This window comes from Onthophagus taurus, chromosome 1, assembly GCF_036711975.1.
Source record: "Onthophagus taurus isolate NC chromosome 1, IU_Otau_3.0, whole genome shotgun sequence".
Taxonomy (NCBI): Eukaryota; Metazoa; Arthropoda; class Insecta; order Coleoptera; family Scarabaeidae; genus Onthophagus; species Onthophagus taurus.
This window is the reverse complement of record NC_091966.1, coordinates 4,442,987-4,456,618: the sequence shown is the minus strand read 5'-3', so window position 1 is coordinate 4,456,618 and position 13,632 is coordinate 4,442,987. Positions and strand designations below refer to the sequence as shown.

At 32.9% G+C, this 13,632-nt stretch overlaps 3 protein-coding genes across 3 annotated transcripts in view; 1 reads left to right on the top strand and 2 right to left on the bottom strand.

Annotated features, from left to right (window-relative positions):
• Positions 1–1,382: 1,382 nt before the first annotated feature.
• Positions 1,383–2,497, bottom strand: LOC111420223 (Small ubiquitin like modifier). Its single transcript, XM_023053170.2, has 3 exons — positions 2,289–2,497; positions 2,081–2,197; positions 1,383–2,030 (listed from the first exon to the last, which is right to left on the bottom strand). The coding sequence occupies exons 1-3, from the start codon at positions 2,304–2,306 to the stop codon at positions 1,893–1,895; spliced, it is 273 nt and encodes a 90-aa protein (XP_022908938.1). The 5' UTR covers positions 2,307–2,497; the 3' UTR covers positions 1,383–1,892.
• Positions 2,498–2,865: 368 nt separating this feature from the next.
• LOC111420224 (DNA-directed RNA polymerases I, II, and III subunit Rpb10) lies at positions 2,866–3,362 on the top strand. The gene is made up of 2 exons (XM_023053171.2): positions 2,866–2,992; positions 3,099–3,362. The coding sequence occupies exon 2, from the start codon at positions 3,107–3,109 to the stop codon at positions 3,308–3,310; it is 204 nt and encodes a 67-aa protein (XP_022908939.1). The 5' UTR covers positions 2,866–2,992; positions 3,099–3,106; the 3' UTR covers positions 3,311–3,362.
• Positions 3,332–13,632, bottom strand: part of LOC111420226 (otoferlin-like) — an 84,678-nt gene continuing 74,377 nt past the window's right edge. The window contains exon 21 of the mRNA XM_071194702.1: positions 3,332–9,774. Coding sequence (XP_071050803.1) covers positions 8,149–9,774 — 1,626 coding nt within the window. The 3' untranslated portion in view covers positions 3,332–8,148. The remainder of the gene's footprint in view (positions 9,775–13,632) is intronic.

The following is a 13,632-nucleotide window of genomic DNA, read 5'->3' as shown; positions in this document are numbered from 1 at the left end:
AACAACTCTCCTATCAGGTCAAACCTTATCAGTGATATAATGCATGTTTTGTCACTCTTATATTAGTTTTCCTTCTGCTTGAAAATCTTGTTATTGCATTGTTTAAGTTCCTATCATATTTTTCACCTGGGGAATGTTCTATAAAAGAATACATATATTATTTTTCAATGAAATCATCTAAAATAATTCACCTTCAACAACAAAAATATTACTTTCTCCTTAAATTCTTCTAAAACATTGTAATCAGCTCATCCTGTGATCTATACATAGAATAAATATATTAAAATTGCATATTGTTACATAAAATATGCAATACCTGGTACTTTCATAATAACTTACACACCATTCACAATTTACATAAATTATCCTTAATAAATTCATTATTTTCTCTTATTATTGTTTAATGCAATTAATTTGGTATGTTCACAATAAAAAAATCCATTGAGGTTAATAAAGATAATTTAAGAAAAGTGTAAATTGTACTCTTTAAAATGAGTTCACTCCATTTTCTTTTCAAATATCGAAAATTAACTCAAAGTCCACAATAACACCAAAAAATTTGATTTGTTCAAATTATAATAAAATAAAAATACCCTGTATTAGTATTCATTCTCCTTGAAAATCTTGTTATTAAGACTTTTTAAACCTGTAAGCAAATCATTTACAAAAACTTTTCTGGCAGAATCAACTCTCCTATCAGGTCAAACCTTATCAGTGATATAATGCATGTTTTGTCACTCTTATATTAGTTTTCCTTCTTGAAAATCTTGTTAATGCATTATTTGAGTTCCTATCATATTTTTCATCTGGGGAATGTTCTATAAAAGAATACATATATTATTTTTCAATGAAATCATCTAAAATAATTCACCTTCAACAACAAAAATATTTCCATCTCATTAAATTCTTCTAAAACATTGTAATCAGCTCATCTGGTGATCTATACATAGAATAAATATATTAAAATTACATATTGTTACATAAAATATGCATTACCTGGTATTTTCATAATAACTTACACACCATTAACAATTTACATAAATTATCCTTAATAAATTCATTATTTTCTCTTATTATTGTTTAATGCAATTAATTTGGTGTGTTCATAAAAAAAAATCCAAAGATATTTTAAAAAAAGTGTAAATTGTACTCTTTAAAATGAGTTCACTCCATTTTCTTTTCAAATATTGAAAATTAACTCAAAGTCCACAATAACACCAAAAAATTTGATTTGTTCAAATTATAATAAAATAAAAATATTAAAGCTGCAAATTACTACATTTACTTGAAGCAATAATATAAAATAGCTGGAAAAAATGAAGAGGAATTAACTGGATTGGATTTGTTGATGATGCCTAGAAATACACAAAAGAAAAACAAAATAGAGAAAGAAAAATAAACGAATTTTTTAATGGCTGTTACAAACGTTATTAAATAAACACATTATTTTTAATGAGAAACTGTTTTTTTTTTAGTTTATAATACAAAAACCTAGCATATTCATCCTTACAGAGACGTACTTACTAAAATTTACTAACATTTCATCTTTATAACGGAACTAATTCAGGAAACTCTCAACATACAAAAAGTGCTTGCTGTTACATTTCGTTGCTGTTAAAGTTTCAAGATTAGCAAAGATCCTTTTGAATACATGCAGCAACTTTAAATTTTAATTTTTTCATTAAGAGTAACGTACAAATAAATTAAAAGAAATCGTCCTGATTTAATTCGAAACAAAGAATAAAAGAAAAACCTTATTAGGTTTTAATTTTACCTTTTTTTTGTTAAACGGCAATTTAGAAAAAAAAAAAAAAAAGGAACGGGCCCCACAACTTTTGTCTTAATGTTACGTCTATTTTATACATGTAGCGACGATCTTAAAATTATAACACTTAAAAGTAGCAACCGCCAGTCTGTTGTTGGAAAACTTCAATTGTATCGCCTTCCTCCATATCCAAGGAATGCGGTGTATCTGTTTCGTTTATTGGGTTTCCATCAAATCGAAAACGTACCACTTGCATACTCAAACCCTAAACGTACTCGTTTATATAAAAATAATTTAAAACAAATTAATTCTTACCGCTCGGTCACAATAAGCACTCATTAACTTCCGAAGGGGTGTCTGCCTTTTGATCTTAAACTGCACGACCGCATTGTCTTGTCCGACGACTTTAAGATTGATGTGTTCAGATTCGGGCTTAAAAAAGAAATTTATTTAAGATTTGAAAAATGCCCAACATAACAAGTGTTGACATTTGTGGTTAGAAAAACACGGTTCAACTTCATACCTTTTTTTCATCGCTCATGGTGATTTTTCGGGTTCTACTGCAACGTTAAACGGTACCTTAAAACGTCTCGAAGACAATTCCTCCTAATTGAAACACTCGTTTCGGCGTAAATTCACGTTTAACACGTTTAGATACGAGCGCTGAACAGATAGGACAAATGGCCGGCTTAGAAATGCTAAGCGGGTACGCGCTACCAATTGTACCGGAAGACAAGATGGCTGACTTCCGTCTAACCGTTTTTATTTAAATATTTGAATTTTCAATTTTAATTTTATCCGCTTTAAAACGACTTTAATAAAAAGGATTAGATTTGTGATTAAAAACGAATTTAATTTAATTAAATTAAACGATATTAGTAATAATTAAAATGAAAAAAAATTTAGTCTTTTATCCCCGATATGATTTTAGGTTGGTACATTCCTTTTTGGAGGTTAATCTAAAATAACAAAATAACTTATTTTATTATCGAAATTAATTTTTTAATTTATTACAATTTCAATTTATGATTAATTATTATTATTTTATTTATACAAAGAAAATTAGTTTTAAAAAACTTTTGTTACATTATGTTGGTAATTAATTAACCTCGAATGTCAAAATCGTCAAAATACATGTTATATTTATTTAAGAATTATTTAAAAGATTATTAAAACCACACTTATTAAGGATTAACAACAAACAGAAATCTCATCATTTTAATTAAGGTATTATTTTTATTTAGATTGTATTTACCGTTAAATTAAAATTTTTTATTTTGAGGTTATGTCATATCTTTATAAAAACTTAATAACATTCAATAATTATTATTAGGAATCACCATGATAATCCCTGTGCGATGTTTTACCTGCGGAAAAGTAATTGGCAATAAATGGGAAGCTTACTTAGGTCTTCTCCAAGCTGAATACACTGAAGGTGATGCTTTAGATGCTTTGGGATTAAAAAGATATTGTTGTCGAAGGATGTTGTTGGGTCATGTTGATTTAATTGAAAAGCTTCTTAATTACGCCCCATTAGAAAAGTGATTTAATTAGGATAAAAATGATTGTTAAATAAAAAGTTATTTTAAGGATGTAATATGTATTTATTTTTTTAAAATTAATTCCTTGTACTTTACAGAGATATTTATAACAATTAAATTGGTATAATTCAAGAATCATCATGTCGCAAATTGTAATCCAGTAAGCAGTTACAAATTTTAAAAAAATGCGTGAAAGTGTAAAACTTGACGAAAAATAACTTTTAAAGTTTCGAAGTGACGTCATCGACCCTGCTAACATATATTTTCGCAGCATATTGGTTAAAACGCATATTTTCGACGCATAACGACTAAAATGTCGTTTACCATTTATAAACTAAGGATAACCTAAAATCTATCCCCCTCTTTAAACATTACATTCGGATCCACCTAATTTAGTGATATATTTCAGAATTTTGTGTAGAAATTAACTACTAACATTGATCTAACAGACCGACTCTTCATTACTATACTAGAATAATGACGAATCCGACATTGCTGTTAAAGACTATCTTAATTTTACTTAATTACCAATCAATCTTCTTGATTTACAATGTGTAATACTTAAGTAAAGAAGAATAATCTTAAAATGAATCGACTCCGTTTGAACACGTTCAAACACGAATGTTGCGTAGCCGACTTAATGGCGCTAAAAACTAGTTTCGAAGAGGAACGGCTATAAAAAGGAAGCCAAAGAAATAAATACATAAGTTAGTCGTAGTTTAATATACAGGGTGATTCAAAAAATCGCTGACAGACTTCTAGAGTAGATAATACATGAAAAATTAAGATGAATGGTCTTAATATACATAATGTAATACAAAATTAGCAGTGGAGTTGAAAATATTTTTAAAAAAGGGCTTTTTTATTGCAGATAATGTTTAATTTTAAAGAAACTTTGACCCGCTATATCTCGTTAAGGAGGCATTTGCGACCTTTTCATCTTAATTTTTGATGTATTACCTGCCCTAGAAGTCTATCAGCGGTTTTTTGAATCACCTTGTATACCCCTTTTTGATAATTGCGTTATATTTTGATAAAACGTTTATGTACCTAATAATAGTAAATTATAGTTTGTTAGAGATGAGTTATGAAAAAGATCAGGAATGATTGAGGAGAATTTGGGCACAATTAGAAGAGGAGGAAAGTGATAGTGTTCATCTTGATCATGATGATTCTATGAGCGTCTTGTACAACTAATAGTGAACAGTGTAAGAAACATCACCATAGATAACTGGTTCACTAGTATACCATTATGTGAAAGCCTGCTGATGTTTGGATTTGCAGAAAATTTTACATTAGTGTCGTACGTTTCAAAAAAAGGAAAAAATGTTCTGCTCGTATCCACTATGCATGACGACGATAGCATAGAGGAAATTACAACCCTGAGATAATTATGTTGTACAATAAAACGAAGGGTGTATTGACACAGTCGACCAATTATGTGCCAGAAACAGAAGAAAGTTGTTAGCCTATGGTAATTTTTATCGTGTATTGAACATCGCATAGCTGCCGTAAACGTTTTTTTCTGTGTTCAATTCAAAAATCCTTGTTTCAAATATGCTTCGAAGAGTTTTTCTAGAAAAACTTTCGTTTGATTTGGTAACAGATCATTTGAAGAGGCGTCTAACAACTCAATAAGTGCCATATTTAACTCGAATGCGCATAAAATAAATTTGTTACCTATAGTAAAAAAATTATGCTAACCTCAAAAATTGTATAGCTTATTGTTTCCACAAACTGTGTACGGGGTACTTTCGAACAATTTAACTGGGGCACATTCGCACTGTCCAATATACCTCGATTTGATTTATTTTATTATAGCTTTTAGCACTTATTTTTCTTCTAGAATGGTTCGCACATACATAAGAAAAACTGAAAGAGCCAGTATATCAGAAAAAGTCATACAAAAACCAAAATGGAGATTCTGGAAATGATAGCGATAATGATAAAAATACGTCTAAATATGCAGCAAGAAGTGTGTTTAGTGCTCGAGAAGAAAATGGACTAAAACAATATTTAATTCAGACTTCCAATATGCATTTTGGGTTAACATACCAAAACACTTGTGCTTTGGCCTACGAATACGCAGACAAGCTGGAAAAGAAACATTCTCCTTCGTGGGATGCAAACAAAATGGCAGGCGAAGACTTTTATGAAAAGAAACCAAGATTTATCCCACCGAAACCCTAAAAATACTAGCCTCGCAAGAGCTAGTTTTTTGACAATTATAGGAAACAAATGGAGAAATACAACTTCACGCCAGATCAGATTCTGAACTGTAATGAAACAGGAATAACAACTGTGCTATAGGCCCTTAAAGTAATTACACAAAGCGGAAAGAAGCAGGTGGTTTCAGGGGAGCGTGGTGCATTAGTAACATTCTGCAGAATTATAGCGGCTTCTGGAATTTCCTTGCTTCCTATTTACATCTTTTCCTCGCTAAGAATAAAAGATGAATATCTGTATGGTGCAGCACCAGGTTCCGTGTGTTTTGGATCAAAGACTGGGTGGATGACTGTTGAAATTTTTGTAAAGGTGTTGGAACATGCAGCAAAACAAGATGCAATGAGTGACTTGCCAGGTCCTTCTGGAATCCAAGCTACTACTGAGATTATCAAGATAGTGACAAGTATTGTTGAAGAGTTGCTTGTAAACGTATTCAAAGACAGAAAAAAGAATTACAAGGTTGCTGATATTCGCCCTTTTCCAAGAGCACTCCCACGAAAGATTGTACGTAAATCCAGGCAAGGAAGCTCCAAAATTTACACCGACACACCGGAATAGGAACGAATTGAAGACATTGAAAGGGAGAAAATGATGAAACAAGCTAAGAAAAATACTACAAAACAAGTAGTTTCCAACAAACAGTAAGAAATCAGAAAAAAAGAAGGTGGTGCCAAAATTAAACACTGAAAAGAAATGACAAAAGAAAATTCAAGATGAAAATCTTCATCTGATTCAGATATCGAGGTTCCAAAAACAAAAAAATATTCTGAATCATCACATCTAGACAATATGGACCTAGTAGATGAAGCAGCTGATGTGCCAGGCTTACTAGGGTTTGAAACAATAATTGAGATTGATAATTACATTTTGGTTAAGTTTCCTACAAAAAAAAGCATCAAATATTACATTGGCAAAGTCCTAGCTGTTGATGATCGATCTGATGAATACGAAATCAGCTTTTTGAGAAAAAAGGCAATACAGGTTTTGTTTTCCCGAATATCTTGGACGTGTCAGTAGTTCCTAGGTCTGATGTCATTTTGAAACTGCCACAACCTATCAAGTCAAGCACTACAAGAGTAAATGCAATAATTAAGTTTCCAATTAACTTAAGAGTTTGAATTTATTGTAGCTCGTTTCTTTTTTGTATTATAATTTTGGTCTCTTAGGTACCACACTGCCCGAATGTGCCACAGCACGAGGCACATTCGGACAAAGTGCATTTTTTTTTATAAATATTACTGAGTGGAATAATATGGTCTATTTTTAAACTCTTAACGTTTTGTAACATGTGTAATAGAGCATACTTTGTTGTATTACTAAAAGGCTGACCAAAAGTGTCCGAATGTGCCCCGGTCTCCCCTACCGTGTAAATGTAAAGAAATGAAGAAAAAGCACTTTTTGGTAGGTTCGGTCTGATAGACTAGTAGTACTAGTGTTAGTACTAGTGTTACAAAAATCATGTTACTACAGGAGGGTTAATTAACATTTAACAGTGCGAATTTCTCAAATGTTGGGTTGGGCATGAAGCGCACGGCTAAACCCGATACGTTCTAGGTCTAGTGTTCTAGTTATCGTTCAATAAAAATATGCAACATAGTTATATCTACTACTAACTAGCGTTACCTAGCACTTCCACTAGAACTAACACTATACCCAGAATTAGAATCATTCGGATTTAGCCGTGCGGGTCTTCTGATGGCTAAATCCGAATGTTTCTAGTTCTGGGTCTAGTGTTAGTTCTAGTTTTAAATGTTATTTAGCGTTAGATTATGGTATATTTTTATTGAAAGAAAAGTAGAACTAACACTAGTCCTAAAACGGCTTTTAAAAAATATTTGCTTCTTCAGCAGTTACAATAGCTTTCATGTTCACTTTATCTTTTTTTCCTTACCCTTTATTTTTTATTTGGACATTTCTTTTTGTGTTTATGTATTTTCTACTGTTGTATCTTCTCAACTCCTTTTTTCTGTACTAAGCGTCTCTCTTCTTTTACTTTTTGGCCTTTTTACTCTTTCGTCTATTCTTGCTACTATTAATTTTATTACTATTAGTATTTTGTTATTATACTTATTTTAATCTGTATAATCATGTTTAGTTTCTATTTTTTTTATTCTTCAGGGGTTGATGAAAAACAGTTACTCATGGTTTATCCATGTGAACTGACTCAGTCCCTTTTGGCGAATCGTTAAAATTAAGTTTTAAGGTATAAGTTTATTAAGTTGTCGCAGTTGCTGATAAGAACGTTGCAGAACGTTTTCTAGTGTTAATGCTAGTTTTACACTATCACTAGAACTAACACAAAACCTAGAACTAGAATCATTCGGGTTTAGCCGTCTTGAGAGATATACGACTAAATCCGAATATTTCCAGTTTTAGGTCTAGTGTTAGTTCTAGTATTAACATAAAGTCTATTGACACAGTCTATCTAACAAAACGTGACGTCACATCGAAATTTTAAAGTGATTTTTCGGTATGTTCAACATTTTTCTGCACTTTCTTTTTATTTTTAACGTGTTTTTTGGGTCATTTCTCATTGATTAAAAAAAAATCGTCGATTTTTAAGCCACCTGATAATTCTTGAATTTTTCCATTAATTTATAATTATTTTAAGTATTTTTAAGCACCTATAATTTTTTTAACCGAATATCCAGGTATTGCATATACAAACAGTAAAATGATTATAGCCAAAGCTAAGATAATAAGAAATTTTAAAATTTTCCACTTGTAATTGTGCCATATAATGTATCTTATTGATTTTAACGGATTTAAAAACCACATAAATGAAGCGTCTGGTCGGTTGGGTTTCTCCAAAGCATCCGGTTCGTTTCTTCCAAAACCGACTGGGTTTTTTTCGGCTTCATCCCTCGTTAATAAATGAATTTCCATTTCGACTTTACCAGTTAACTCCAAATCTTCGTTGTCTTTTTTAATAAAAAACGGCCACCAACCTTTAACTCGTTTTTGTTTAAAAATGTTTATCATCGGAACGGATCCGTCCGATTTTAACATATCTAAGGTACACAATTTCGATGATTTAGCCCCGCGTGGAAATCGATTCAAATCGATCGTAATCGCCCCTAAAAAATCGTCCGCGGAGAAATGATCGGCATCCCAAACTTGGAGTTCAAGCCGAGCGGGGATTTTACATTCGGTTTCGTCCCAAGAAAACAACGATTCTTTTCGGGTTATTACGATTTTTTGTTCTGCACTCATGTATTCGAACGGATAAACGAATCTCCAATTGAAATTTCCTTCCCCGGTTAATGATCGATAATGAATATCGGTGCATTGGCAATCTTCTGGACCTTTTAACCAACCTTTAACGTAAATATCGGACATTTTTTCGCCGGTAAAAAAAGCGTCATCTTCTAAAACGACGTCATCGGTGTTCCAAACGATTATTCTTAATTCGTAACCTTTCGGTTTTCTCGGTGATATGTCGAGAGGTGGCCCCGGAAGTGGCATATCCATCGGAAACATATCAACCCACATTTCTAATTTTCCTTGTTCTATTCCTGGCTTATCCGGATTATACAACGGTCTTGTTTCGATGTGTTCCGGGACAAGATGACATCCAATTCGTGGAAATTCATTCCAACGATGTAAAACATTCAACGCCATGTGTTCCTCGGCATCTTTCGTTGTAAAATAATCGATTTCTTCTGGAATGTTAAAACATTTGTTTCCAATCTTTACTTGACATTCGGAGTAAATTGGAGGCTCAACTTTTCCTTCTTTACATAATTTGGCTAAGATTTGCGTTGGTTTCGTCGCGTCTCTCCATTGATTATAACCAAACTCTTCGTATTTATGTGGTAACCCGATTATTCCTCTATGTCTGCTGTAAAATCGATTTTCCAAATCAATTTTAGTCTCACCCACCATGTCATCCGATCCGACTAAATCCCAATCGAAAATTTGTACGATCAATAATGAGTCTTGGGGAAACGTGGCTTCGAATTCGAAGCATTTCCCAAAAATAGGATTTAATTGTTTTGATATGTAATTGTCTTTATCACTGATTCGCTTCGATCCTAATTGCAAAACTATGTATGGATCGGCTTTTCCGTTTAAATCCATTGGATGTAAATCGGTTGCTTTTACTATGTACACTCTAACTAAAACCCGAATTGGATCGTTTGATGGTAAACCTTGAAAGAACCCGTATTGAGGATCGAAACCCATAACTGTATGATCTTCAATGTCTTTGGGTAAAGGCCATTTATATAATTTAATTGCTCCCTAAATTCAAGAAAAAATTTAATTAAGTAGTTAAGTGGTTATGATATAAAAGTGATTTAAAAGTTGGTTGTCAAGAATAAAATTAAATACTTTAATAATCAACATGTACGCGATCTTTTCCAAAAAGTGAATCCGCTATAAAGGAAATGGAAAAATATTATGGATTGATTCGAGATGATGCTTCATCGATGGACGCAGTACTGTGAAGAGTTATTATATATTCTGACAAGGAATTAAGATAGAAGGCGAATAACTATTGGGAAGAGATAGATTGTGAGCCAGATATCTTGAAAGAAGCTATATGTTACCCAAAGACAAATAAGGCTTCTGGGGCAGATCAAATCAAGGCAGAAATTTTCAAAGTGTTTGGACGATGCAGCTATAAAAATGCTTTTTTAGATCTACATTATGTAACAAAGTATAGAGAACAGGAAAATGGCCAAAAGATTGGATATCATCAATTTTTATCCCCATACGCAAGACAGGCCTCACAATGAAATGTGAAAATCATAAAACTATATCCTAATATCACATCCTAGTAGCAGTAGCTAGCCCGAATAAGCAGGATTTACTAAGGGAAGAGATGCAGGAGAAGCAAAAATACAACTAAACGCTAATGTCTAGTAGAGGTGTATTTTATTATCAAGATTGTTCAAAGTATACAAGTATGCTAACAATACGACTCTGCTGGCGAAAGATAGAGAACTCCATAGAATGCTGGATTTGGTGAGCGAAGAAAGTTGAAATGTGGGATTAGAAATGAACCTAAGACGAAATTGATGATAATAAATAGAGGTAATAATCTAACGCAGGAAAATATTGTAGATGAACAATGAAATATGGTGCTGGCGTTGAATACTGCGTACTCCCTGGTCACGAAGATCCACTAACATATCGATACTGAAAGAGCTCGAGATCAAAGACAGTCAAGAGATCAAATGAGAAAATATGCAGAAAAACCTGGATAAATTAATAGTTCAAGGAAAAGTAAAAGGCAGAAATCCAAGGAGAAGATTACCAACTAGGTGGCTGGACCAGGTATAAGAGATAACAGACACCCCGCTGTAAGGCGCACTTCAAGAGGCACAAGAGTTATGGAGGAATAAATTAAAAATATGCTCATAAACATGAAATCACAACTTCTCAGTTATAAGAATTATCACTGAGATAAAATAAGTCTATGCCGCATTTGGGGATTTTGACAACTATCGATAACAGTTGTAAAAAGGTCCATCAAAAGATCAAAACAGAAAATGTAGAGAAAACCTGGATAAATTAATAGTTCAAGGAAAAGTAGAAGGCAGAAATCTAAGGAGTAGATTACCAACTAGGTGGCTGGACCAGGTAAAGGAGATAACAGACACCCCGCTGTAAGGCGCACATCAAGAGGCACAAGAGTTATGGAGGAACAAAGTAAAAATATGCGCATAAACATGAAATTACGACTTTTCAGTTATAAGAATCATCGTTGTGATAAAATAAGTCTATGCCGTGTTTGGTGATTTTGACAACTATCGATAACAGTTGTAAAAAGCTCCATCAAGAGGTCAAAACTGAAAATGTAGAGAAAACCTGGATAAATTAATAGTTCAAGGAAAAGTAGAAGGCAGAAATCTAAGGAGAAGATTACCAACTAGGTGGCTGGACCAGGTAAAACAGATAACAGACACCCTGCTGTAAGGTGCATTTCAAGAGGCACAAGAGTTATGGAAGAATAAAGTAAAAATATGCTCATAAACATGAAATCACAATTTCTCAGCTATAAGAATCATCGTTGAGATAAAATAAGTCTATGCCGTATTTGGTGATTTTGACAACTATCGATAACAGTTGTAAAAAGCTCCATCAAGAGATCAAAGACAATCAAGTTATCAAAACAGAAAATGTAGACAAAACCTGGATAAATTAATAGTTCAAAGAAAAGAAGAAGGCAGAAATCCAAGGAGAAGATTACCAACTAGGTGGCTGGACCAGGTAAAAGAGATAACAGACACCCTGCTGTAAGGTGCACTTTAAGAGGCACAAGAGTTATGGAAGAATAAAGTAAAAATATGCTCATAAACATGAAATCACAATTTCTCAGCTATAAGAATTATCGTTGAGATAAAATAAGTCTATGCCGTATTTGGCGATTTGGACAACTATCGATAACAGTTGTAAAAAGATCCATCAAGAGATCAAAAACAATCAAGTTATCAAAACTGGAAATGTAGAGAAAACCTGGATAAATTAATAGTTCAAGGAAAAGTAGAAGGCAGAAATCCAAGGAGAAGATTACCAACTAGCTGGCTGGACCAGGTAAAAGAGATAACAGACACCCCGCTGTAAGGCGCACTTCAAGAGGCACAAGAGTTATGGAGGAATAAAGTAAAAATATGCTCATAAACATGAAATCACAACTTCTCAGTTATAAGAATCGTCACCGAGATAAAATAAGTCTATGCCGTATTTGATGATTTTGACAACTATCGATAACAGTTGTAAAAAGCTCCATCAAGAGATCAAAGACAATCAAGAGATCAAAACAGAAAATGTAAATAAAACCTGGATAAATTAATAGTTCAAGGAAAAGTAGAAGGCAGAAATCCAAGGAGAAGATTACCAACTAGCTGGCTGGACCAGGTAAAAGAGATAACAGACACCCCGCTGTAAGGCGCACTTCAAGAGGCACAAGAGTTATGGAGGAATAAAGTAAAAATATGCTCGTAAACATGAAATCACAACTTCTCAGTTATAAGAATCATCACTGAGATAAAATAAGTCTATGCCGCATTTGGTGATTTTGACAACTATCGATAACAGTTGTAAAAACCTCCATCAAGAGATCAAAGACAATCAAGAGAGCAAAACAGAAAATGTAGAGAAAACCTGGATAAATTAATAGTTCAAGGAAAAGTAGAAGGCAGAAATCCAAGGAGAAGATTACCAACTAGCTGGCTGGACCAGGTAAAAGAGGTAACAGACACCCCGCTGTAAAGTGCACTTCAAGAGGCACAAGAGTTATGGAGGAATAAAGTAAAAATATGCTCATAAACATGAAATCACAACTTCTCAGTTATAAGAATCATCACTGAAATAAAATAAGTCTATGCCGTATTTGGTGATTTTGACAACTATCGATAATAGTTGTAAAAAGCTCCATCAAGAGATCAAAGACAACCAAGAGATCAAAACAGAAAATATAGAGAAAACCTGGATAAATTAATAGTTCAAGGAAAAGTAAAAGGCAGAAATCCAAGGAGAAGATTACCAACTAGGTGGCTGGACGAGGTAAAAGAAAAAATAGACACCTCGCTGTAAGGCGCACTTCAAGAGGCACAAGAGTTATGGAGGAATAAAGTAAAAATATACTCACAAACATGAAATCACAACTTCTCAGTTATAAGAATCATCGTTGAGATAAAATAAGTCTATGCCGTATTTGGTGATTTTGACAACTATCGATAACAGTTGTAAAAAGCTCCATCAAGAGATCAAAGACAACCAAGAGATCAAAACAGAAAATATAGAGAAAACCTGGATAAATTAATAGTTCAAGGAAAAGTAGAAGGCAGAAATCCAAGGAGAAGATTACCAACTAGGTGGCTGGACGAGGTAAAAGAAAAAATAGACACCTCGCTGTAAGGCGCACTTCAAGAGGCACAAAAGTTATGGAGGAATAAAGTAAAAATATGCTCATAAACATGAAATCACAACTTCTCAGTTATAAGAATCATCGTTGAGATAAAATAAGTCTATGCCGCATTTGGTGATTTTGACAACTATCGATAACAGTTGTAAAAACCTCCATCAAGAGATCAAAGACAATCAAGAGATCAAAACAGAAAATGTAGGGAAAACCTGGATAAATTAATAGTT

What these genes read in the sequence shown, in the direction of transcription:
- LOC111420223 (XM_023053170.2), bottom strand. An exon ending in GTGCTTATTGTGACCGAGCG is followed by an intron (nt 2,031 to 2,080) that starts GTAAGAATTAAT and finishes GAGTACGTTTAG; the next exon opens with GGTTTGAGTATGCAAGTGGT.
- LOC111420224 (XM_023053171.2), top strand. Translation starts at nt 3,107, where the DNA reads ATGATAATCCCTGTGCGATGTTTTACCTGCGGAAAAGTAATTGGCAAT.